At 46.1% G+C, this 27,492-nt stretch overlaps 1 protein-coding gene across 9 annotated transcripts in view; it reads right to left on the bottom strand.

The window, feature by feature from the left end:
• LOC135385591 (uncharacterized) overlaps positions 1-27,492 on the bottom strand; it is a 139,646-nt gene that overhangs the window by 4,524 nt on the left and 107,630 nt on the right. The window contains exons 10-21 of one of the 9 annotated variants that reach the window (XM_064615002.1): positions 26,094-26,256; positions 18,570-19,043; positions 14,489-14,589; positions 12,859-12,882; positions 11,978-12,019; positions 11,007-11,118; positions 10,211-10,375; positions 6,273-6,299; positions 5,132-5,261; positions 4,837-4,944; positions 2,813-2,883; positions 833-914 (exon numbers count right to left, since the gene is read on the bottom strand). In XM_064615002.1, coding sequence (XP_064471072.1) covers positions 833-914; positions 2,813-2,883; positions 4,837-4,944; positions 5,132-5,261; positions 6,273-6,299; positions 10,211-10,375; positions 11,007-11,118; positions 11,978-12,019; positions 12,859-12,882; positions 14,489-14,589; positions 18,570-19,043; positions 26,094-26,256 — 1,499 coding nt within the window. The remainder of the gene's footprint in view (positions 1-832; positions 915-2,812; positions 2,884-4,836; positions 4,945-5,131; positions 5,262-6,272; positions 6,300-10,210; positions 10,376-11,006; positions 11,119-11,977; positions 12,020-12,858; positions 12,883-14,488; positions 14,590-18,569; positions 19,044-26,093; positions 26,257-27,492) is intronic. The other 8 variants (XM_064615003.1, XM_064615004.1, XM_064615008.1 and 5 more) reach the window with 8 other exon arrangements.

The raw sequence follows: 27,492 nt of genomic DNA, 5'->3' as shown, positions 1-27,492 counted from the left end.
TGAGCCCCCCGGAAGACGCGAAAGCCATCAACGTTGCCAGATGAGAGCCGGGCGCTTCGTCGGAGCCTAACATGAAGTCACAGTTCTCAAAAATAAAAATTTTCTCTAGCTTTCGCGTCACGTAGAGCCAAAATATTTTGCAGGAATGTAAAGTGAGACAAGCAGATTTCAGTAACATAACTTTGGTAGAATTCTGAAAACACGAGATTTAGTCCGTAATGGCACTTTAACCTGAGTTTAACGCTTACTTAACTCTGGTTCATGAAAGGGAGTTATTATCACTGAAACATGCATCGCGTCACCGACTAACGTTTGTAAAAAAGAATTGAGTGTTAACTTCAAGTTTTACCAACCCTCGACCTCGGTTCAAAGTTAACCAGCGTTGGTGAAACCGGACCTAAGAATGGGGGAAAGTTTCACTATTGTATATTTGCAATTCGCAAGTCTTGTCAGTGACACCAAGCTGTAAATAAGTGACGTCCCTCAATAATAAGTCATCTGCACAGTCTAAAGGAAAACGGGAGGGGGGGGGGGGCAGAGGTCCCTAGCATTGGGAGGGTGGACGGTAGTATGCCCCCATCCCCCACGCGCATGCGCCGCCGAGCAGGTGTTCCCAGAAATGGAGAATGGCATCGTCGCCGACGGGAACGTGCAGGTTTTGACGCGCATGTTGCTAAGATCGGCAGAGACACACGATGCCTCCTTTCCCCTTCCTGTAACACTGCCCATAACGGACGCTCGCACGCGGGTTGGAAACTGGTATGTCCAGCCCCAGTAACACATTCTACATCAATACTGAAAGCAGCCTGGTGTGATGAAGTATGGTACTCACAACTGCATCTTGCTGACAGAACTGTTCGCACAGATGCTCTCTGCTTTGATGTGACAAGACTTGTGACATAGGAGGCTACATCCTGCAAGGGGGACAGTTTTAATGACAGAAGGCGATAAAATAGATATTTTTGGCACGTAATAACACGAAGAACAAAAAGGCTAGCCAAATATTTAGTACGCCCGGCATTTTATGTCAAATAAATTGCAGGGAGAGTAGCACCTCCTAGAGTTTGAGGAGCTCAGGACAACGACAATTTGGAAAGAAGAAATGGCGAAGAACAAGACGAGACGCCGTTTCTTCGACCAAATTGTCCTTGTCCTGAACTCCTCAAACTCAATGAGATGCTACCGTGATCGCAATTACATCAGCTACCTTACATGCTGTTACTATGTTCTCAATTGCAGGGCTCTCCGCGACATTTTAAATGGAAAGAAATCCGAAGACGAAGTGTTCATAGTTCATACGGTCCTAGCTGCATCTCTTGCGGTAATCATCTTCGAGATCGGAATCGTCTCGGAAGTTGGAATCGTCAAACGTAATTGCACGCGTAACTCTCACGGTAACATCTGGGGTCTGATGACAGTTCTGTTAACTGCAGTGTCTCTAATGGGTCTTTTGGAATTACACCATAGGAATATGTCTGCATACTTTTTCTACAATCATCATGATTGGAACAGCTGCAGACATCCCTTAGGTTCATCACTGACGTAGCTTTCAACTTTCCTTTGCAAAATATGTTTACGCGTAAGCAGGGTGTCGAACCGCAAAAAATACGGGTTCGGTTCGGGTTCGGGTTCGGGTTCGCGTTGTTTTGATTTCGTTCCGGTTCAGTTCCGGTTCGGCCAGGCCAGAAATCGAACCGGTTCGCAAACCGGTTCGCAGCCCCAACGCTTCCGTTATATATGTTCCATAAAACTGCTTTTATCAGGAAATGCGTGGCTAATAGCATACTGCTGTTGTCTGCGTTGACGTCTCTAGCGGTGAGGTAGCCCTTTAGTGAGAGAAATGAGAAATTGATGAACACTTATTGCAACTAGAGTTCACGCTGTTGAAGCGGTGTAGTCCTGCTACTTTCTGTTCCCAAAATATCTTTTTTCACACGCACAGTGCCAGCAAGATACACTTAAAGGAAGCCTAATAAGATGGACAGCGTAACATAGACGACAGTACTTGCCGGCACACTGCCTTCGCAGCGTGAATCGATCTGAAACCGTACTGAAGCATGTCAAAAATAAGCCTGCAAGCCTTACTCTGTCCGAGCTCACAGCAGTGTACTTGTTAATCCACAACACAACGGCAATGTGTCACGACGACACAACTGCGCTACCAATAAGCAGAACCACATTTACTTTTCAAAGCACGACCAATCAAACAGGCACCGTTCTGCGTACGCTCCTTCTCCAGTTCTCATGTTTCTGACTTGTTTAATTTGTGCTGCTCACGTGTAAAGGGAAATCTTGGGCGCTTATTTGATCACATATTCGTCCTGTAGAGCTATATAACTGGCCTACTCCATTCGTGTTTCATTCGTCCGCGTGGCACCTGGTCTCTGAAGAGTAGACGCCGCACCGCGTGCGTGGGGCGCTAGCCGCGGCACTCACAAGGACAACTGCGTTTCAACATGTTAAAAGGCGCTGAAAGTATACTTACTATACGTCGTCGTCTGACTGCTAGGTGAACATTTCTGAAATTTATGATATAGGCGCGTGATGATGATACCAATGTGTCTTCGTTCGGGGATAGAGAGGAACTCTTATGCTGACTTCTTTTATGTCCGAACCGTTTTGTTGCGAACCGGTTACCGCTATTATTTTTTACGGTTCTGCTCCGGTTTGGGTTCAACAGTGTCATGAAAATTTCGGTTCGGGTTCGGTTCCGGCAAAAATAACGGTTCGGGTACGGTTTTCGGTTCGGGTTCGGTTCGACACCCTGCGCGTAAGTAACTCTCGGAAAATGTAACTTCGGTAAAATGCTTACCTCTGCATACGTAACCTTGCTTTCCTAGTCGCCTTGCTATGAGATTTCCGCAGATATGGCACTGGACACCACTGAGCAAATAAGAAAATGAGGTACCCACTCACACATAACAATAGTGAATGGAAACATGAAGGTACACAGCTACAACTACAAGCCTCATTACAACACAGCTACACTGAATACGGACAACAATCACAAAACGCACGTTGTTAAGGTGCACCCAGTTGTTAAAGGACAATAGAAAGCATCTCGAACACGCATTTTTTTTACTCCGTGATATGAATATACCACCTTCAAGAACTGTCACAGAAAATATTTCTCTTGGGAAGCGCGCGTTTCCTGAGAAAACGAGCTTCCAAGAACGCGCGCAACGGCAACGAACTCTCCCAGCTCCTTCTGTGTGTTGTGACGTCAGATGATTCGCGCACTTTTATTGGCTGTCGAGAATCGTCTGCAACACCGCAAGAGCAAGGTGACTGGTCAACTGCTTATTGTCGGACGCAGGACGCGTGCCATCAGATACAACCGGACAAAGAAAGGAGGAGGAGGAGGAGGAGCGCGCCTCATTATTGGGCGGATGACGTGTCGTCACAGACTGGCAGCCGGGGGAAGGAGCGTTCCTGACCCGCGAAATTGAAAGGTCTCGTGCGCAGCAAGATTGCGCGCTGTACTCGTACCTTTTGCGCAAATATGCGCCCGGGGGCTTGTGATCCTAGCTTCTACTCTTTCCTGACATATTTTTTGCTAGCCCTTCCATGGCCCTTTGAGGTTGTCAGTGTGTAGTTTGCCAGGATACAAGTATCGGAGTAACCAATTCCGACACTGTCGGGACTAACAACGCCATATTCTTTTTCGTCAAAGCTAAAGGTAGACACAGCCGTTACAAGTTTCCTTCCTTCCTTGCTTGGTGTCTGTGGCCAGGGACGTGAACAGATATGGGGACTAAGGATAAACAAGCGTCGTACTAATGTAGATGGTAATATTAAAAAGCTACGTCAATAGCCGATATTTTCTCATATTATGCTCGATGATGATGATGTTGTTGTAATTGATGATGATGATGACGATTATAATAACGATAGGGGTCGCGAAGAAAACAGAAACGTGAGTCGTGACAAGGTCGAACTGGCTACACCCCAGTGCATCTACTCCCTATCAACTGCTCCGATACGATGAAGAACGCTGGTAAAAATCACGATCAGTCATATGATGTCAGTGAATTAGTCAGTGAAGTAGTAGCGCTATTGGCCTATCATGTTTTCGTAACCTTTGTCTTCGACACCTTCGACAATCTACTAAAACTCTCCAATGGGCCAATTTCGTAATGTTGGCCTATTTAAATTGGGAGAAGTAATATTCCAAAGCAAATTATGGCAAGCCAGGCAGGTCATGCTAACGTTTTTTTTTTAAGTCCCCATTTTTTTCTTGTCCTTATCATCAGGGAAATCTTCGCAAAGCTGTTGAGACGTTCCTGAAATTTTACGTCGGTCTGTTAGAATGCTTGAAGGAACCAGACAGCACCGGCGAACAATCTGAACTACGTGTGTGCTGCCGGTAGTAAACACGGTGGATAATAGTCTGACTGCCCAATTTTGTGAACTGAGCACCGTCATGTTGTCGCGACCTGAATACCTGCAGGGGGCGATTTTTGCATGAAGAGAGATTGATCGAAGAAGTGGATCTTCGCGAGACATCCTTAACTCGGCTCTGATTTTCGAAACGTTCAGACGGACACGACTTGTTGAATCTGTTGAATACAGAAGGAGGAAGTGACCCATGAGAAAACATGAGCACGGGCCTCATGCACCTATCCTTTTTAAGCATTCTAGCCTTGATGACCCGAATAAACGGTTGTGATTGTTTATCTAACCTTCGGGTCTCCTACTTCTTAACGACAGTTATCACCTGAAAAGTGGTGACGAAAGCAAAACGGACACTTCGTGTCAAAGTATCATCCCTTGTTACAATGCTCAATTTTTTTTTTTCCACTCGTGTCACTGTTCGATGAAAAATTGTGAACCCACCCTTGTATGTGCTTGGCTATGAAGACGTGATCGTTATAAATGTGTAGTTTTGCGCCTTTCTTCCTCCATTTATTGCGATGTGCGAGGCTTGTTGGGATGAGGTAGTGCCTATGGAAGAGAACTCTGCTTAGTAACGCAATTCATTGCACTTTTTTCTAGCTCCTTTTAAGTGTGGCGGTTATTCTTGGATTTAGAGTTAGGAAGGCGGCTGCAAAGGCTATTGGGAAATCTAATCCGAGGCTCTCTCAACAGCCAAGACACGCAAGGGCATAGAGGGACGCATTCGTGATCTCACCTGAGGACGTTGTTCTCCTTAGCCTCTATCACCAAGAGAGACTTGTCACTGACGAACGTTCGGCTGGAAGCAGCACTTATTCCAGAACCTTCGCTGATGCTGCTACGAGTACTGCCGCCATTCCTTGCACCTAATAACCATAACAGTTAGCAGTCACTAACAATGTATCCGAATCACAGCCACCACATAGGTCTTTTTCTAGCTTCTAGCATATCTGTACATTGATTGTAAAGAAACATTTTATGACATGAAATTATAAGGTGCAATACGTTCCTTTGTCCTTCCTTAGGTGCCAAATTTCCACGCGTAGGATCAAAGAATGTTCTTCCGATGCACAAGCGAACAATTTTTACGCGAGGTTCAATGATTATTATTACGACTTACTCATTTCGATGTGCTCGAGACAGATACGACGCTAAAAACTCAGAATTGACTGCGGTTCTTCGAGAATCAGCAGTAATACGGCGTTATTGAAACTACGGCGTCACCGTGACTGCGACATTTCAGGGCAACCTCGGATACTTGTGTGTATTACCCCAGACGCAAGAGTATACTGAAGAGTAGAACACGAATCGTTCACCTAATGAAGTCTGAGTGTCTCCAGGATACAGTAACTCGCGTGCGCGAATCACCGAGGCCGTCGTAATTCTACTGGATCGCGCCAAACCAGAGTCGCGTGCCGTGTGTATCATGAACTGCGATATGATGCAACGACTTGCAAATAATTTTAAGTACAATTTCCTTATAGCAATAGCCAATTATGCATTCGCATCTTCATATAACCTCCCTCAGCACATTCAGATAATGAGGTATATGAGTTTACCATTTAATGAAGTTGTGAGAAGTTGCTAGGCAGAATGGCCAAAGTGATAGTGTACACAAATACTGCGACAGCAGTAACATCTCCATGGGCTTGGGGAGTTTAGAACCAGGACAAATGGGAAGAAGAAACTGCAGAAGAGGACCAGACGATCTTGTCCTGTTCTTAGCTCTTTCTTCGCTCCATTTCAAATTTGAACTCCTCAAATTCAAGGAAATGGTACCATCGTCGCAATTACACCAGCTAGCTTGCATGCTGTTACTGTGTTCTACGTTGCACAAATACTATTTTGTTAAAGTAACATATTTGGACTGTCCTTACCTGGAACAGTTAAGTGAGACGCATTTCCTGCAAGCGAAAAGGACAGATAGGAATCGTAGTTAGTAGGAAATATTGTACCGTGTACGAAAGAGACATACGTACGTGGACGACTTGTAATACACGACAACAAAATGCGAGACAAATCGTCCCACGGTCGAATGACAAAAGACGTATCAGTCGTTTCTAACATCCACGTTTTTGCCTCGTAAGCTTAAAGAAGCAACGAAAGGGCATATAGGGTTGCTCGAAACCGTGTGTAATTCATCTTACAGTGTGTCAGAAGAAGTGTGTTAATATTTCCGCCGAACGGTGCCTTTGTGCTGCGAAATTCAGTTTAGGAAAATGCAGGGGAAATATCGGAGGCACGGACGATCCTGCTCCATTGACGTCATGGGGAGACGAGCACCCATTTGTCACTGGTTATTCGACTATACGGGTAAAGAGCTACGTTGACGTCACGCCTCCAGCAAAGTCAGGGCAACCGTCGTCAGGGAGTAATGTTAACCTGACGCGTCTTTACGGGGGTCCTCGAAAGGAGTGCGTGTGCTCAGACTATTGCGCACGATACAGGTCAGCTACAACAACAAATACGTGTACTGACACGTGCCAGGGAATTTCCCACGCTCAGTGCTCTTGTGTAGAAACACGATATTTCTCCTACGATCCGTCGCTACCGAAAATATGAGGGGCTTGCACTGTTGATGGGGTAGTGTACTGCTCTCCAGCGGTGAATCAAGCCATGTCATAGTCACGATCTTTATGTTGGTGTTGTTGTGGTTATTGCACTGTTCGTTCAAGCACTTTGACCCTTGGCAAACGCTTGCATCTGTAATTCCTTCTAGCAGACATAAGCATCATATGATGGAATTACCTAGCGCAAAATAGGAACCATTTCTCAGTGCGTGATTTGAACAGATGGTCACTAGCATCGAATAAATATTGGGGATATACGAAGAGAGACTGGGGCCATATAGCCTACCATCACGCTAATGGGAGGCAGTGTTATAAAAATTCCATCACTATCATTGCTAAGATGTAATGTGCCTAATATCTGAGCAGAAGATTACCATTTCTCCATGGCAGTTTTAATTCTCAGCTGACATTACTGAGATATTTCTTTCCCATTGGCACAACTCACCGTGACCTATCAAATCTGGTTTACAGTTATCAGTGAGTTAAACTCATTTAAAGATACCTACCATTCGTTACCGGTTTCATGATTACCACCACCACACAATTCATAAGGGCGTGTAAAGGTAATCGAGCAGGTTGCATGCATCAAGGACTGAGCTTACCTTTTATGCAACAACATCTCAGAAATGCATGGGGAACAAAGGGAAAGAGTTCATTACTTTACATGCCAACAGCAATGCCGGGGAATGGCATGTATCAAATCTTCACAAGCCTTCATACAAGGACCTTTTTCGGGACATATTCTTATGAGAGCAGCATATATGTAGTCTTGCTGGTGGGTTATACGACCGGGAATATTCTCTCGAACAGAGTATGTAACTACCGATTACCTTAAATTAATTGCAATTGGAGGAAGTCGTTAATCAAAACCACCCTTTTTAAAAACCCTGAAACGGGCACGTACCTTGGGGTATCTATCACTAAATGCTGCTGTGGAAATGAGCCGAAACCCAAACAAGCGCGTCGCGAGCGCGGGAAAAACGCCCATTCCACGTCGGAGGGTCAAGTGCTGTGAAGCGATAGAGCCGATTGGAGTGGGCCAGATAAACCCCTTTGCGGCCCAAATCGACCATCGACGCCGAAGGGCATGTCTTTCCTCCGCTCTTGATGCGCTTGGTTTCGGCTCATCTGTATAGCGATATTTGGCGATGGATGTCTCAAAGCACAGGGTCATTTCGGAATTTTTAAAATCGAGGGTGGCTTTATATATATATATATAATGACTGGCTCCAATTCTGCTATTTCACAATTCCTCAACAACCTCTGCTTGAAAATATATTTAATGAATTTTAGATGATTAGACATCTATATAGTACCTGCATACCCTCTTCGATAGGGTGTTCGCCTGGCCGTATAACCCACCTCAGAAACGGCGTCTACGTTGCTCTCGTAGCTTTTTATTTAAAAAATATGTATCGAATTAAAAAGTACCTTGTACATATGATTACAGCATAGAACATTTCATTATCAGTTAAATCGCCTGTCATTCTAAAATTCTAAATACTGACTAACAAAAAGTGAATGAAAGCGTGCAAGGGCACATGCAGGTTTGACGGTACCAGTACAGTTGCAGACAGCACTTCAGTGAAGACAGACCATGCTGCTCAACAGAGAGAGAGAGTGTGTGTGAGAGAGAGGGACGTAACAATAGATAGTGTGTCCACATGCATGACAGAAATCTAGTAGCGACATTTGGCGGTGACAATATTTCTTCGCAGGGCTGAGGTGACAATAATGGTGTAGTGCAAGCAAGCCCTTCCCTATACGAATGCATTAATGATCCGTGGGGAGCTCTACGTTCACACTTTGGGTTCGCAAGTGTTTTTGCTTGTCCAAGGGTAACGATTAAAAAATAATAACAATTTTCGAGACTACATTTAGGACTTGTGTTTTCATTGAAGCTCTCGTATTGTTACGACGAATGTACTGTTTCACCTTTTCACAAAACCCACCAATCTATCTATCAGAGTATGAAGAATTAACGTCCATAGACGCTTTTGAACTAAGTTGTTTTTGAACCATATGTTGTTTTTGAACCATATGTTGTTTTGAACTGTTCATTAAATATGCTCTAAACAGAAAGCACATTCCTCTCAGCTATGCAGTTTGGCATACCCGATCTGCTGTCCACGCGCCAGATTGCCTCATATTTGGAAAGTATAGTATAGCGCACATGCTGCTCCGCAGTACAGTCATCAAGTTGTTCCTCGACATATATTCTAGGTGAATATCATCTAGAGAGATCTGAAGTAGCCAGCCCTTAGACGTACAGGCAGACATTTCCGTATCTATCTTTCGATCAGTACCCTATTGAAATCACACGCGCACTCTTGACATGTGGCGTCACGTAACGTGAGTGAAGAAGAAAGTAAACTAGTGATGCATGAAAACCCGGCCTGCTTGTGGGCAAGCGTCTTGCACTGGGAGACCGATCAAGACAGAAGATGTACTAGACGTGACACGAACACGCCATATGCCGAAAAAAAGCGGGTGATACAAGCGCCTTGCGACAGGCTGTGGCAGTGTGTTAGCAGTACGCATGTGTGTGTCTCGCTAAGGTAGACAATCATGTCCACCGTATTCCTAGTCATGCCGACCAAAAATTAGCTATCTATTGAATACTGGAGGATGAGACAAAGCGCAATGCTCGATCCAGACTTAGTTTTCCTAAGTTACAGTTGTTGTATATGCAGTCTTCGTTGATTGTAGAGTGCAAAATAAGTAATAACAAGGGATGGATGGTGGTGTCCTGTGCAGATTGTACATACAAGTGTGCCGGTGTCTGCCGGACGTAAAACACAGAGTGCGTCAACTTTCAATAGCATCATTATGAGCACGTTCACACGATGTAGCCACTTCTACCGGCGGGAGCTACTAGCGCATACTACCAATCGCTTAGCGGTTACAGCCTTATACGACACCGAAGAACTGCCTTCCTAGGCACGCACTTTATGGCAAGGTTACATATGCTTCTTGACGGCCATCGAAATAGAATTCCGCCACGGAGTGAGTATAGCGGTTTACGAGTTTCACGGGATCACCATTTCTTTAGTTACGGGGTATAGAAACACCTCTTGAAACATATTCTTCAACCACCATACATGACACAGTTAAAAACCGACACCTTGTCTGTGAGATTTTCTTACCACTGCGTGCAAATCCCATGTTAGTGTAAACGGATGCCGTGCGTCTCTTATGTGAGTGTGAGCATGCAAGAAAGTATGACACCTGAGGTGGCCACCTACTTCCCAGAGGTACGGACTTTGCTCTGTCCGTGGAACGGCTGCTCAGAGAATCGTTGTCCGCGCGCCTTTCCGCGGACTTGGATCGGTTCTTCTTGAAGCTGAGCCTCTTGCGGAGGGTGCCCAGGAGGCCCCTCTTTTTTGCTTTGCCCCGGTCGGCTGGACCGTCTGCGTAAGACCACACACACAGTACTGCAGGCGGACAGGCCTCGATTGCTCCTGCTTTACAACGCAGGGGTACTAAAGACGGCCAACCGCGTGATTTAATGGCACGTAAATCCAAGGCAAAGATATTCCTGGAACCACTTACGCTCAGACTCATAACTTGACAGTATGGATGCCAGGTGGTGCATGTACTTGGCGTGGCAGATCTCACGTGACGGCCAATGTTGTTATTCGCATTTATTCTTGGAAGTGAAATTGGGCAAGTGTTGGCAAGGGCTCCTGTACGTTTTTACTTGAATTTCGGAATCATTCTCTGCAAATCAATTTTCGCGACAGCGTGTGATCCCTTGTCGTGTCTGCGTTCGAACCCGAATTATGTTCCTGTATCTCACACTCAGCTACAAAAACAACGCGGATCGACGAAGGTGCCGCGCCAAAGCCTCACCCAAACAAAAGCACTACTAAAACAGCGGCTGAAGAGGGCGTTATTTTTCCAAGCGGAGCTAAAACTGAGGGTGGCCCTACTTACACTATCCCATTGTCCTGAAAGCGTAAAATGCTAATTTGGAAAACCGCGCACATTAAGCACACGTATTGCAGAACAAACGCAGTGATACATCGCTTGCAAACTTGCTCAGATGCTTACCATCTCCTTCGGCCTCGCTACAGGATAATGATGCTGGTATGGAGTTGTTAGGTTGCCTTCGAAGGCTACTTGGAGAGATGGAAAGCGATGTGTCGTCCAACTATAAATAGAAAAAAAAAAGACATACATGTAGCCAGAGACGTGTTTCAGTAAAATACATTTGCTAGCATCATGAGGCAAAGCTACATGCGAGGACGAGTTATGCGTGCCGAAATGGTACGTCCAGAAAGATGCTGCACGCTAAGGTCTTTATGCTGTGGTCTTTCTTGGTCCCAGTGGCGGAATTAGAGCACATGACAAGGCAGTTTGCAACATTTACCGTAATGAGATTACCTATATGAAGCTAGCAGGAAATTTTCTTACCAAGCATAATGACTTTGGGCTATGTAACACTTATTTCCTTTCCAAATTGTGTAGTTAGTGAGATACCATGCATAGCTACTATAACGGGTTGGACGTTCGTGTGTTGACAGTTGGATGCAGCACGCCGAATGCTGACACAAAAGAGTGCCGGCGATAACCGGTACAGCGAGTGCCAGGAATAATTTGAACTAGCAGGAATAAGCTGAAATAAAGGCACATTTATAGCAATAACCAAAGCGTGTTCATGATCAGACGGTCTGACGTTTGAGTAAAATTTGCGTCAACCACCCCCATAATGCTTCACGGTAATTGTACAGCTGCTGGGGCGATGTGAAGATATCTATGGATGCAACTATGCCCACACTTAGAGGTGGTTAATCCTATTTGTCGGCGAGTGATCTAGTTGTGCTCTGAATTAGAGGTAGGACTGGTTCACATTTCTTGGTCGTAAGGGAGACAGTAGTACTACGTTTGAGTGTGTACATGCTAGAAGCTCTTGGAAAAACAGGTTATTCTGAGTAATGAAGCATTATGAAGCACAACACAGCGCAACCGCAAGCGTTTTCATTCATGCACAGACACCAGTGAGTCAGTACCTGAGACACCTCATGCCAATGTCCTTCCTTGTCCATTTTCACCTACAGATTTTCGGTAAAAACGGTAAGAAAGACGAACACAGTAAGAAAGAATAGCAGAGTCCAATGCTGACAACGTCAAGTCAATAGACAATAACAACTAAATAATATATAGCTGGATCAGAGTTGCTCTATAAGGGTTCGACGTCATGAGGGCTCCAGCAAAGTCAAACTGTTTATGCATCCGTGGAGTACGGAAAAGTAAATAATGGTAAGCCATTACACCTCTAGCAGTCTGAGCATAGGATTTTTCCACGGGAGGAGGATATTACCGAAAAAGAATGTTAATCGTACGGTTAAAACTTTTCCTCTTTAACGGTACCAATATTGTACACGCGGCTACTACACCAATAATTTGCGTAGGAGATTGTGGGACTTTCACGCCGGGACCAGGGCGACGGGAAATGATGGAAACCCGCGGTTCTGTTGGTCGTGACGAAAAAAAGAAGCGTAGTATGTACTGGGGTATTCGGTCGGGCCGCGAAGCTAAGAGGACCCCACGAAGAAGGCAGACGCTTTCGGTGTTACCAGCGGGAGGAATGTAGCGGTCGAAGATGTACCCTTGTTTGGCACCAGTCGAACTAATCATTTCCATACCAGAAACCACTTTCCGAACATATTGCGTTATGCAGCGTCGACGCTCCATTGCGAACATGTCGCTTCTGCTACTGTGCTGATTCTCCCGTGAGAACAAGAGGAGGAACAAGAACAACCCGGCAACACAGGTCATTCCAGGCTACATACATGTGGACAGGTGCGTAATTTGCGTTTGCCATGCGATAAGAGTTAGTATGGACTATTATATCGCGAGGTGCATTGTGAGTAAGTTAGAAAGGACGTACCTTTAGACTTGGACAAGCGTCTTCCTGCACGGGAGCATGCAAAAGGGTAAGCTGGGTATCAGTGGAGGAAAACAACTACACATGCACATGTAGGTAATGCAGCAGGTTGTAAGTTTGCACAGATATTGCACTCGTACAAAACAAAGGCCTTCGTTCATCATATTTTTGCCTTCGGAATACGGTATTCGTGCACCAGCTCATAAGCCTGTCCCACTGTTGGCTCTGCAATAAGGACGCGAAAGTTATGGTCTACGCCCATTGGAACAGCTCTTTGCGCATAACATTGCTCTACTGCATAGCAAAGGTGGCGTTCACGGAATTCGGACAGAAGCTAATACAAAAGACAGAAAAGCTGCTCCTTACATAACCTTCACAAAGTAACCAACAAAAAATCGCGAGTGACTGTAATCAATGCTCGACAATATTCTTATGCGTAGAATACGCTTTCGTCGCCAGAAATCGTCGGCGCATTTTTCACTTTCAATGCGATCGCACCGGCAATTGTAGGGGCTCATTCGATTCGATATACTCGAGCTTTTGGAAGCAGAGCAAGAACCAATGCGCCACACGCGGTCCTCAAAATGAAACGCTTCACAATCCTGATCATCAAGCGTGCGCTTTGGTGCACTATTTCCTTGGTCATGCCGTCCGGTGGTTCACCGATATCACTGACAGCCGTCCCAGAGCAGAAGTTCTCTCCCCTCTTTTCACAGCTTGCATAGCTGCCGTCAGACGCGTATGCGATATGTCCCCAGACGCTGACGTCTCTCTTTGGGAAGCCAGGGATTTCTACGCCGTGCTCATGCAGGCGGTGCTGATTCCCTCCCTGCCTGGCGTCGTGGGTAGTCCTTCCGGGAGCGCCTGGCGACGTATCAGTGGCTGGTTGGACAGTGGCTGGTTGGACGCTCGTCGAGCGAGTCTCCAGTGGAAGCTGGCTCATGGTGTCCTCCCGCTTCGTGAACGTTTACACCGCTTCCATATTTGTCGCACGGATCACTGCCCGTCTTGTGGCATCTCGGAGTCACCACAGCACTGCTTCCTTCAGTGCCAGATTCCGCTGCTCCTGTGTAGCAGAGCGGCTGTTGTTTTTGACCTTCCAAGAGTCGAATGGGCCACTGTAAGGTTCATGGAACCGTTGCCGGTTGCAGCAAGGGATCGGAAACATTTGGCGTGTTTGATTGCGGAAATAAATTTCCAAATTTGGTGCCGGTTGGCCTTCGGTGGCCCCTACTGCGGCAGCTTAGGTTTGTTTCAGGCAGTTCGTGCTGGACTACGGGCGCTGGTCACCAGGGAACTGGCAGTGCTCGGCTCAGTCGAGTGCTCCCGTCTGCTCCGTGGCTCTGCTCCACTCGCATCTTACGCTATGGTCAGGGTGAGTGGCACATTCTGTTCTAGCCAGTTTGCTAGACCTGTACTGTCCTCCGTCGCGACTCTCCCGTATATCATGGATTGTTCGCATGGTATGGCCCGTACAAACAGCAATCTCCCCAAGGAGCGTTGTTATCCTGCCTTTCAGCATAGTGCGCGTCTAGTGTAAAGGAGCCTACCTCCATAGGTAGCTCTCCTGCTTGATGACAATACACACGCTGTAACTGCTATAAGATGTCCCACGAATGAAAACGGTACTCACTCGCTGCACACTGTGAATAATGAGGGTACTCTTTGTAGCAGTTGGGCTCCGGCCTTTCGCCTCCAGTTCTTTCAATGCTGCTTCCGTCAGAGATCCTCCATCTGTGACAAACAACATGTACAGTCACTGGTATTCGAAAATGCTCCATGCATGTATCAACAGCGGCCCCTACACACTGACTCCATAGAGTTGGGGTCATGACAACTCGTTTTTGATCATTCTGTAACTGTAATTTGGCGCGCGGAATTAACGTGTATCGAACTATACATACACACACGCACACACACACACACGCACACACAGGCAGATACACATACATAAAGAAAGTCAACATGCGACCTAGATTATCGATGTCCCTCGAAGTTCTCGGGTTCCCTAATCGAAGAGGTTCATAAATAAGACCCCGAGGCTGGAAGGAGCTCCTGATTAGCGAGGGGGATACAAACGCGACCAAGTTTTTCCGAAACTCTTTAAACAGGGAGTGTTCTTACGGTTGATTCCTGCTGTTTTTCAAGCACTTTTTCGGATAGCACGACACTTAAAGGACTGATCGCCTTGCGCCTGTTGCAAAAGACAGGAACCAAGAAAATCGTGTCCGAAGGATATATACTATATACAGGGTTAGTCTAGCAAGCGTTACACATTTGGACTGGATCGTTAAAATAGAAAACGGGGTTTAGCCAACCCCAAACTTCGCAGACTGGTAGCCATTGCTCTCAAGTTTTGTTGGAATTCTTTGTGGGCACTACGGTCCTGTAGAAGAAAAATTAAAAATCAAGCAAAATCTCACTCTGTGCATTTCATATGGCCTATCGACTCAATAGCAGCCACTTTCTCCTGTGTGCGCCTCATTTTCATTTCACCGCACACAGGTGGCACCACCATAGAGAAGGAGAGGATTAGTGCATAAGGTCAGAATCGTGGTACAGAATGGGCATGTCACATCGCTGTAGGCAGCACCGCTTGTGTGAGGTGATGTGAATCTGCAGCAGACACAAGGAAAAATGGCGGTTTTCGCGTGAGATAGGCCATTGAAAATGCACGAGGCGCGTTTTTGCTTGATTTTTAATTTTCTTTCTACATGAGCATAGTACTTACAAAAAATTACAAGATAACTTGAGACAAATGGCTATCAGTCCTGAAAGTTTGGGGTAGGCTAAACTCAGTCTTCTATTTCTACGATGCGATCGAAATGTGTAACGTTTGCTAGACTAACCCTATATATATATATATATATATATATATATATATATATATGGCTGGCTTTTTTTTCCTCTTTATATATATATATATATATATATATATAAAGAGGAAAAAAAAGCCATTAAAAAAAAGTAAATGACACTAGACGTGTTTGAAATTCAAACTTACAGATTAAGATGGCTTCTATGGCTGCACGTATAGAAACAGATACTCATGAACCGATGCGACAGCACCAGAGGACACGTGTTTCGCCGTGTTTGCGGCTCGTCAGCTCTGGGTAGCTGCGCATCGTTCGGAATTGGCAAACCAGGGTCGCTATGCGAGTGATATACACCTGAGAGGGTGACTGAGCACTCCTGAATGCCACAGTGCAAGCCAGTGAATACGTGTCCTCTGGTGCTGTCGCATCGTTCCATGAGTATCTGTTTCTCTGCGTGCAGCTATAGAGGCCATCTTAATCTGTAGTTTTGAATTTCAAACACGTCTAGTGTCATTTATTTGTTTCTTTAATGGCTTTCCCCTCCTTATATATATACACAATATGCAGGGTGTCCCAGAAAACGTGTCATTGAATTATAACAAAAAAACTACACCACTTAGGGTCATGCGGTCAATGGCATTTGTTCTTACTGGGTTTTTGCCACCTCCTCATGTGAATGTCGTGTGACGTAAGTTTAATTATGTAAATTTTTGCGAGCTTAAGTCGGAAATTTGCAAAGTAAAGGTCACTTTCTTACCCCACCAATGTGAAGAGCGTGTCTAATCTGGTCAAATTAATGATAATTGACAGGGATATTCAGGAGCTATCCCACCGGAAAAAATAGCCGAACATCATGCTCTACGGAGGTCGCACAGAATAGCGCACGATGAATTTTTCAGCGCAATCTTTGTCAGTCCGACGAAAGGAGGTTGGCAACCCAGCCCTCCCCAACATCGCAGAAAGAGATAAAACAGGCACGGCTTATCACGTCCGACTTTCGCTGGGATAATGCTTTCCCTCTCCCAATTTTATGAACTGTTACTTTTTCTACTATCACTCTGTGGGCTGGCTTCGGAACCTTCTTTCGTCGCACTGAAAGCGATTGCGCTCAAAAAGTCATTGCGTGCTATGGTCTGATGCTCCGAAAAGCATGATATTCGGCTATTTTTTCCGATGGGATAGCTCGTGAATATCACTGTGAATTATTATGAATTTGAGTGAATTCGGCACGCTCTTCATATTGGTGGGGTAAAAAAGTGACCTTTACTTGGCAAATTTTCGAGTTCAGTTCGCAAATATTTACATAATTAAACTTGGAGTACATGACATTCACATAACGAGGTGGCAAAAACCTAATAAGAACAAATGCCCTTGACCGCATGATTCTAGGTGGCGTAGTTTTTTTTTCTTATAATTCAATGACACGTTTTCTGGGACACCCTGTATAGGTAGAGAAACGAACGGCGCGCGACCAAATTTTAATGGGACGCTGCAAAATCATACATCACACACGGTTGATTGATTGATTAATTTGATTTGTTGCCCATTAATGTCAAAGAGATGGACACACGTAAAGTCTACGTGGACCGCAACAGAAACAGGGCACCAACCAAGGACAGACAACATGAGTGACAGCATGGCGACTGGGAACCTACAGGAAGAGAGCGAGATTGTTGCAAATGCAGCATAGTGATACGAGCTTCGCTCTAGCGCTGGTACTCTTCGATATGTATTGCTACGATCACCGAGAACATTAAGCAAAAAAGTCAAGGTTAGAAACGCCGTGAACATAAACCTCATTTTTCGGACCTGACGAGTTCGCACCGCAGACGTGTAAATTGGCGGGTACCAAATCTGCTGGTTTGAACACTGGTTTGAACACTGGTTTGAACACTAGTTTGAAATTCGTCCGCACAGAATGAATTTGGAATGTGGCTTTCCGTAATAAACTTCGACACGTGGGAGGATTAGCTTTTGTTCATTTGACTATCGACTATTTGACTCCTGTGCACTACACAACTTGTTATGCTTGCCAATTTGCGTGTTTTTGTTCGAATTGTCATTCTAGAGGGATCTTGTTTTCTGTAGCGATATCGATCAAGCGCCTAGAGACGCGCACAGATACAAACAGTTATTAAATCCACAATGGCTGTAGCTGATTGAAAATCACCTTAAAGGGGCACCGAAGTGCAATAACTTTTCCGCGCGGAAAAGATACCGTTACATTAGCTACAACACAAAGGGTACGAGGGTACTCACTGTGCGGTCTCCCATTTGTCTCCGCAAACGATTTCTCGCGATGATTGGACGCCCTGTTCGTACCGCCGTGTCGCGCGTCTTGGGAACGATGCAACGGACAAATCCCGTTCCTTTTGTATTGCAGTTAAGGTAACGGCATCTTTCAATTCGCGAGAAGACATTTTAGCGCTTTCGTGCTCCTTTAAGATACATATGTCATCAAGGAAAGATGTAAAAACACTTTCACGGAGGAGGAAGGCATCCCTGCAATGCGCCTTTGTGAACTGTTAGTATGAAACACATGCGTTGTTAGAAGCAGTATGAAAAAATCTGAAAGGCCTTGACAGAGCGACATCACCTGGAAGCACAGTTCTGCCTAACACATGTTCACAAAATAAGCTTATAAGACACGAATACACAGTCTACAGAAACCGACTAGAAGCAACGGGCATTTCCTATGCACACAACAAGACGACACAGTGTCCGCATGCAGCATGCACTGCCAGAAGAGAACCAGGAGGAAAATCTCATGCTGAAGATACCACAGAGCGACAGGAAGCTGAATGTCAGACCACCAGGAGAGAGGCCGCTAAAGACACGCCAGCTATGACACTTCTGGAATGTCTCTTTCTGATCCTGAAGAACACCAGGAGCTCTCACCATCACGGGGAATGTTGCCGTTTTGGTCTGCCGTCGAATTTCTTTCTTCCGGCAGTTCATCAGAAGGCTGCTCTGCAACAACGTCTTTCGTCCAGTCTGAGTTGGCGGGAGCGGTTGGCTTCATAACTACAATAACTGTCGTCTTCTCTACAGATTCATGGTTGAGCAGTTGCTGCTCGGCTTGCTGCTCTAGGTCTTCCTTGGGAGGTAGCGGACTTTCATCCCCTTCACTTAAGTTGGACTCTTCTTCGCTCGTTTGCGACACTGGTAAATCAGGTGGCGGCGAAGACGGAAGCGGCGGTGGTACGACGTCCGAGCATGTCGAGTCCTTCCGGGAGACGCGAGGCTCTGGAATCTGGCTCCGTACAAATTCTACCATGGATTCATCAAGCGCCTTCATGGGAGAGCCCTCCAGTATCCTTAGTTTTTCTTCGATAGCGAGGATGGCCTCGGTCTCCAAGTCCCGGGTTTTCGCTAAATATGCAGATTACAACGACATGCATCAAGGCACAGGCATGCAGAGGAACCTCGTTAATACCTTAGGGTGTCCTGAAATCATGGGCACAGCTGCATTTCAATACCAGTAGCGTTTTTATCAGCGACGGACGGTTAACAAGGACAATGTACGCGTGCACTGAGGGCTGTGGCAGTAATCACGAGGAAATCAAATCACAGTCGAGCGAAATTAACAAGCATGCAATAGGGACCATGCGACACCTCAAGGGGGGGGGGGGGCGCTGCTCCGTTGCGACAACGCCGCCAGTGGCGGTCTTGGAAGTATCCGACGTGATACATCGGCGCCCGTTCTATGCATTTTCAAGTGGAACCGTAGCTTGCGTGGCGACCGCCGTAATTAGAAGGGCTAATTTTCGAAGTGCAAATAATGTGGAGCCTTTCTGGGGTCGAACGAAGAGAATGGAGGCAAACTGCACATAAGCAACCACCGTATTTATAATGTATGTAACAGTGCGGAAGGAGAACAGCCACTCGCGTGTGTCTGGTCAAAACACCTGTAAGTGATACGTCGAAAGGATGGTTATTTGACGCCTCACAAAATCCTGGCTTGCTAGCGAAAGCTATATACGTGTATTTCTCTGACTCCAGCCATTTGTAATATCATGTTTTTGACTGAGTCTTGTATTCCTCTCGTCCTCTTTGCACACACATAGCTTCGTCACTGAAATCTACATCGTGCGTCCGTTTTATCCATACAAATAAACACGTAAGGTCACAACTTATTGTCTGAACTTGTACTGCAGTTTTTTCCAGTATCTTTAGATACAATAACGCTAAAGAGATCCTCAAAGAAGAAATTATATGAATTTTTACCTCGACTACCGCCGTAGGCTTGCGGCACGACAGCTGTGAAATGGTCGGTGCGTAAATACTAAACCTTTTGGACAATGTAGAACTTCCGCTCTCACTGTGAGACTCGTCAACCAGATTACCGGGAGCAATATCGGCTTTGGACACTGGCGATGAAACGCCTCAATCATTATCTCGAAATAGGTTGCCGTTTGGTCGGTGCATTTGACGGTGATACAGTATCCTGCGGCGTTTCACCGTCACGAAAGTGGCAACTGTAAATCATTGATCATTTTGCAGGTCCTCATTCAGTTTCATTGAAACTAGAACAAAAGAAATATAATATATTCGCTCATGTTGTGCACACCTCATGCAATGGCCGAACGCGCGTCACAAACGCTATTCGCTGCGAGTCTAGTGCCCTCGGTGGTATTGGAAGCATAGAAATCACGAGAAATGAAACATCTGGTCCCTAATGAAGAGTTCTTTTAGGTGTTGGCACAGTTAGCGATGCAACAGTTCCAGCGTGGCAAAAAATGACGCCCGCACTTCACATATAAACAAACCTGGCTACCCGGCGGCTATCACGCAAGGTACTTTCTCCGGAGGCCGCATCACGGCGCCACCAGTTTGTCGCACAGTCCCTATAGAGAGGCAAAACTCAATCACGTAACAAAAAACGACGATCGGTCGCAATATTATGCGAACATTGATTGAAGATAGAACAAAGAGCGTATGATTTTGCTGCGGTAGAAATAGCAATTATGCATATCTTTCAGCAAACTGGACAGAAAAATGCAGGAGATTTGTTGGCGTGCAACGTTTTTCTTCTTTATATATATATATATATATATATATATATATATATTTGTAAATTCAGCATGCCAAGTCAGCACCAGTTACGATTACAGCGCGCAAATAAGTGAAACTTCATCTTCTGTACCAGCTATCGAGACCGATTAGTACCCTTCAAATGTGTGTCCTGTATTTCAAAGCGTGGATATACCCGCCACTTGGCGCGCCGAATGCGCGTACAGATACGGCTGCCAAACTTTCTTCTTTTGATGTCCAAGCACGTTTTCGCCACATATTATTATTATCCTTGGTGACTTTACTTCACTGATACAGCGCGGCAACATATGGACAAAAAGCTTCTGAGAGCAACTTCACAAGGTTCCGTGCCCGAAGTGAGTAGTGAGACTTTCGGAAATATTTTGTCTATGTGCCATTTACTCAACTTTTTCAACGTTTATATATATATACATATACAGGGTGTCCCAGAAAACGTGTAATTGAATTCTAATAAAAAAAAAAAAAACTACGCCACCTGGAATCACGCGGGCAATGGCATTTGCTCTTACTAGGTTTTTGTCACCTCCTGATGTGCATGTCATGTAACCTAAGTTTAATTATGTAAATTTTGGGGGACTGAACTCGGAAATTTGCCAAGTAAAGGTGGCTTTTTTGCCTCACCAACATCAAGAGCGTGCGGAATTTACTCAAATTCATGATAATTGACAGTAATATTCACAAGCTATCCCATCGGGAAAAATAGCCGAACATCATGCGTTTTTGAGCACCGGACCGTAACGCGCGATGACTCTTTGAGCGCAATTGCTCTCAGTCCGACTAAAGGAGGTTCCAAAGCCAGTCCACAGAGTGATAGTAGAAAAAATAACAGCTCCTAAAATTGGGAGAGGGAAAGCATTATCCCAGCGAAAGTCGAACGCGATAAGGCATGCCTGTGTTATCTCCTTCTGTTTGCTGGGTTTCCAACCTCCTTTCATCGGACTGACAATCATTTCGCTGGAAAATTCGTCGCGCGCTATCCTGCGCGAGCTCCGTAGAGCATGATTTTCGGCTATTTTTTCCGATACGATAGCCCCTCAATATTCCTGTCAATTATCATTAATTTGAGTAAATTCGGCACGCTCTTTACATTGGTGCGGTAAAAAGGTGACCTTTACTTGGCAAATTTCCGAGTTCAGTTCGCCAAAATTTACATAATTAGACTTAGGTTACGTGACATGCACATCAGGAGCTGGCAAAAACCTGGTAAGAACAAATGCCGTTGACCGTATTATTCTATGTGGCGTAGGTTTTTTATTAAAATTCAATGACACGTTTTCTGGGACACCCTGTATATACGCACAAGGAAAATGCTGAAGTTCAAAACCACCTAACAATTATTAGAGTTTTAGTGTACCGTACGCTATCGCCTTTGCGTACGTAAGGGATACCGTTGGTGCTTCTGCGCATGCGCAAACCATAAAAAGAGCTTCGCGCAGTGCGCAGAACCACCGCGCTATCCCTTAGGTACGCAAAGGCGATAGCGTACGGTACACTAAAACTCTCTATTGACAGCTTGAGCGGCATTGTAGTCTAAGCAAGCAATCCGCAAGACATACAGTATTTCTTCGTTTGGGCGCCGTTTTCACGTTTTCGCATCTGTTTTGCCACATGGCACAAAAGTACTTCTCATGCAAAAGGGATAAAGTGCGTCCGGGGAACGTAAATGACGGGATGTGGACTATACAGTTCCTGCGCGGTCTCGCGGGGACGCTTTTTTATGTTGCATGGATTATAAAATAAAAATATCGATATTCTCAAAGAGGCATAATCTCTCAACTATTCAAATATGTCGCCATGAGACGACTATCACAGGCCGTGATTAACGAGGTTCCAGTTGGTTTGCATCAAACCTGATGCAGCGAAACAGAATGTAATCCAAAAGAAAGATACTTCCGCACCAGTTGCAGTCATTTATGCACTAGTTACCTGAAGATGCTGAGAACATGCAAGGATAAAGTTATTTATCGGAAGAGCCCCACTCCCATGCACAATACGCAGAAAGAATAGATCAGAAAGCTGAGGTTAGAGTTTTCACTGGATCATTTTCTACAAATAATGAGGTATTTAGAGGATGACATTTTCATGCGCGTAAATGTACACTAAATGCGCTACTTAAGGTGACAATGAGGGCACTAAGTAAACAGTTCACTCCATAAATATAGCTAGAGTGTTATGAGCGTGTCGTTTAACGTGGCCATCTACAGTATCCCGACAACTCCAATCTCTTCCTACGTTTTTCCACCACGCCATTCCCGTGTAGGACAACACGCCCGGAATAATCTGACACTTCGATGTAAAACTGGTTTGTTGTAGAACATGAGGCATAGGACGTGACAACGAGAAAATAAAGGGCAACAGAGTGAGAGGAGTACTCGAAGTAACCTGAAAAGGTTAGCCTCTAGTTATTCAACTAAATCCTAGTGACTAAATTACACACATACGGCCAATCTTCAGTAAGAGAAAATGTTTCGGATGTATTAAGAACTTAAAAAAAGAAAAGGGAAATGGGGCAATTGGTAACAGTTGATCATTTACAGCGCAAACTTCGACTTAGGCCGAAGACGAAACATGGACACCGTTGAACTTCCATCAAAGCTTTATTGCCACATAGAGGGGCCTTTACATATTACTTGCCCACTTGAGCTATCTATGATCATTCCCCACGAGCGGCCGAGCGAGCTTCCACCCACTCTAATCTAGCCGTCTCGCGACGTAAAGCCAAATAAAGACCCAACCGCATGAGCCGTCTTCTCAGCGCTGGGCTGTCGCGATTGTCGAGCGGCAAGCCACAGCGTCGGCGTCCTTGAAGTCCGAAGCGGTCACAGCATACGACGAATTCTCGACGGAAAAACGCCACCTTTCCCACCGGCACGACAACTCGACGGAAAGACGGCGGAACGAACCGCATGCACAGACAGATTTCCACTGCGGGCGTTTCGTTAGTCCGTGTTAAATTTTGACTTGAAGTTAACTGATGAATATTTTGCTACACATAGAAACGCTATTGTGGCACACAGAAGAAGTTCTTGCGGTCGAAGCATATTCGCGAAGCAAGCGCTACAAAGGCGCCCTCAGACAGCAGCGGGCGGGTGACGGCACGCTTCCTAATTCCGAGGTTGCTCATACGGGCATTCGAAAGGTCCGCCACGTGCGCTCGTGGAAAGATTGCACGTTGAACTGTCCTATTGACTGCCGTCGAGCGGCCACTTCCGCTGTTCGCCATATTTTTTCTGTCCACCGCTGTCGTCGAGAAATCGTTCATGTTCCCATTGCTCGCGTCGGCTCACCGGAAAAACCGTGACGGTGGCCGCGTTTCCGTTCAGAATTCGTCGAATGCGGTTACCGCTCGAGACGAGCAGATCTCGACGGCAAGCGACGGAAGCGGCGTGCACAAGTGGCCAATCAGAGATTAGCCTCAGGTTAGGTCCATCCGGTCGCGCCAGTTTTCGGGAGCCCCTAAAGATGGCGACACGCGGAATTGCTCAGATTGGCTCGGGCGGATCGGGTTCGTCAGAAGACGATGATGATGGTTGGATTTTTCTGGCACAAAAGCAACAAGGGCCATAGAGCGCCAAGACTGTGAGAGTGAATGTAACAAATTAGGTTAAAAACAATGTGGTTTTAAATGCGGTTCGGCAGAAGATTGTTCCGGATGTTAAAAACGTAATTTAGTATGAGCAACATGCAAAACCCAAAGAGAAGTGTGTGTAACAGATTGATGAAGATGCCAAATGGAATGCTGCGGTCGTTTCAAGTACTTGGGCACGTGCCTTGTGAATAGCGGGACCGGCATTCACAACACACACACACATGGGTGATGGGGTGGGCGATTCACCGCCGCTGAGGCGGTACACTGCCCTATTTCGCGTTGGGGGAGGATGAAGGGATGATGATGGGGTTTTCAAAGAGCCGTCGCCAGACCGGTGGAGCACAAGTACTCCGCCAGAAGACGAAGGCCCTGCGCATGGTGGGCAGCGTTCGACAACGGACCGGCATTCACAACAAATGCTCAGTGCATGCCAATTGCTGCAGTATCTTGTTCGTTGCAATATGTTAACGATCAAAGCACCTGTGCTTGAGACTTTTTCACTCGCAATAAAAGTGTATATCGAGCCATGTGGGGTTTCTTTGCTTGATAATAATTCGTGGTTTTACGTCGCTAGACAACTATGGTCATGAGCGACGCCACAGCGGTCGGACTAATTGTGCCCCCTTGAGGTACTTTAACGTGCGCTGAAAATTTTGCTTAAAGAGAGTACGGAAACACTCGCATGAGACTCCGTCCATCCACTGCTGGATGCGGTTATAACTTTGGGCGTACCTCCACAGAGTCGCTTACTGCTGAGAAAAGCTCGGCTTTCTGCCGCTCGAAAAACGCCTCATGCGGTGGGTCCCTTCTCAATCACCTACTTTTACCTATTCCTAAGAACCTTGTAACGAGGACGAAGACACGTGTCTATCGCTCATGCACGAAGAAATAAGTTCCATCGTAGTGTTCATCCCAGCGTCTCAATGCTGATGGAGGTGCAGCGACACGCCTGCTATGGCTATCTTACAGGTAGCAACGGGCATCGCGACCCGTGGCTGTCGCTCAATAACGATGGCGATCTGTTCATTGATGCCTTAGTCCTGCAGAACTGACTACGATATATCGAAGACAACATGAGAAGACGACTATGTAGGTGGGCGACCGTGAAGACAATTGGCGATCAAGTACGCCCTTCTCAGCCTCCACGATGTTCGAGCGCCTGTTTGGTTTGGTTTCTGTTCCCGCAATAGGGCGCAGATCCCCGCTCCAGTACGGCAGAGCAGGAAACACATTCATCATCACACTCATCGTCATATCCGCATCAGCATCGCTCAACTTTGGAATTGCCCTAACCAGGAAGTCATGCCTACGAAGAGGTAGCAACGTGAAAGAGATATTGGAAATATTCCTTATCTGCGAACTAGAGAGGGAAAGATGGGTGAGCGGACTATTCCAGAAGAGATTATATTATTTGCGAGTGATGACAGTAGGTGTGCGCACGCTTCAACACTGGTAGGGAAGGGACATAAGCTGCTAGAAAAGCGTATCCTATCGACTTATCGCAACAAATAATTTCCAACAGGACTAGACCAATCCACTGGTAGAGATAGGTGTGAGGAGGTACGATAACTCGAAACGATGCGCTTCTATCGCATCCATGTCACCGCGGCTGTACATGGCTCAAGTGGGCAAGTATTTGACCAGTAAAACCCTGTATGCGGCAATAAATATTAGTTGAGAGCCCAGCGTTGCCGGCGTCTCGTCTTTGTCCTAGTTCGCGTGAGCGTCGATCCCCACCCACTAACTAATCGCCGTCTCCGTAAAGAATGCCATCTCACTTTCCGCTGTGGGTGACCGCTTGATAGTGGTGGTTGTGATGAGGGTGCCAGCGGGTGTCACCCGACTGTTCTTCTCGACCAGGCGTGGCGAATGCTGAGAGAACTCTGTCGTCGTGGGAGAGTCGCCGGACACGGGAATCTGGGAACCTTCCATGTACAGGAACTGGGGGAGGGAAATGAGAATGATTTATCGATTAAAAGCAGCATAGAAAGCGCTTCAGTCACGACCATTTTCCTCAAACCAAGCCGTTAACCTGACTGCTAAAACGCACCATGCGAAATGACACACTTGACAGATGCATACATATCGCGGAATTTGATTTTGAAAATCGCGACCGCGCGCAACGGTGGCAATGTCCGCAACTAGCCGCCAGAGTCGTTTTGACGTCATCGCGGTGCGACCCGCTAACTGGTTTACTTGTCTGGAGAAGCGTCGTCTGCTACACAGAAAGAAAACCGGGAGTAGAAAGAAAAATAAATAAATAAAAATCGTGCGAAAAGCGCCGGCCCCGGTTGGAGCGCGGTCTCTCTTGTGACCCTGATGACATCACAATCCTCCTCCTCGATTCGGCCTGCAGAGCGAGTCGGCCGGGAACCCGCGCGTCGATGTTCGAGGCCTTTTATTCCAACGAAAATACTGCGTACAGGGGAGCTATTCTCGTCAAAAGTAATAGAGCTCGATTACTTTACGTCACGAACTGTTGGGCAGAGCTACCAGAACACGCTCCGCTCGTAGACTCCGCCCTTATTTATCCCTAGCCGTCGTCCACCGGTGTCTCTAGCGCATGAACAGTAGGAAGGTCGCGCTTTCCTACGACATGGGGGCGCTATGTGCTATACTGATATAAACGACAAGGGGGAAAGGCGGGAAAAGCGTGGCGCATAGGTGTAAACGCGTATTACAATTAATGCGATGTGGTGATATTCCGTTCACGGTGGAATAATCTTCATGTGCATAGATTGCGAAACATTGCGCATTTCGCCACGTTGGGAGTCAAGTGGCACCACACTGTAGGCTATATGCACTCCACTCGCACATATCGCACGTCGGCAAAAATTTCTCTTTCACGATACAACCTACAACCTTCCGCTTCCGGCGAGAACACGCGGAAGGGCGGCCTCGCTGTAATATGGGCACTCCGACAAAGCGCGAAGATTGCAGGATCAAGGGCTCGACTATTGGTTGAGGACGCGTGGCATTCACCTCTGTTCTTCACGCCTTCTTCGCGTAACGACCAATGACAGGCGAGACACGAAGTAATCGAGGTCGATTATTTTGACGAGGATAGCTCCCCACAGATTTTTTTTGGTGTCTGTTAGTTGTCACGTCACGTTACATCCCTTCGTAATTCGCCAGAAACTGAAAAGCTTTCGGGTAGCTTTCTGGGCTCCTTTAATA

Source organism: Ornithodoros turicata, chromosome 2 (assembly GCF_037126465.1).
Source record: "Ornithodoros turicata isolate Travis chromosome 2, ASM3712646v1, whole genome shotgun sequence".
Lineage (NCBI taxonomy): Eukaryota > Metazoa > Arthropoda > Arachnida > Ixodida > Argasidae > Ornithodoros > Ornithodoros turicata.
Note: the sequence above shows the minus strand (reverse complement) of the source record. Positions and strands in the feature narration are given on the sequence as shown.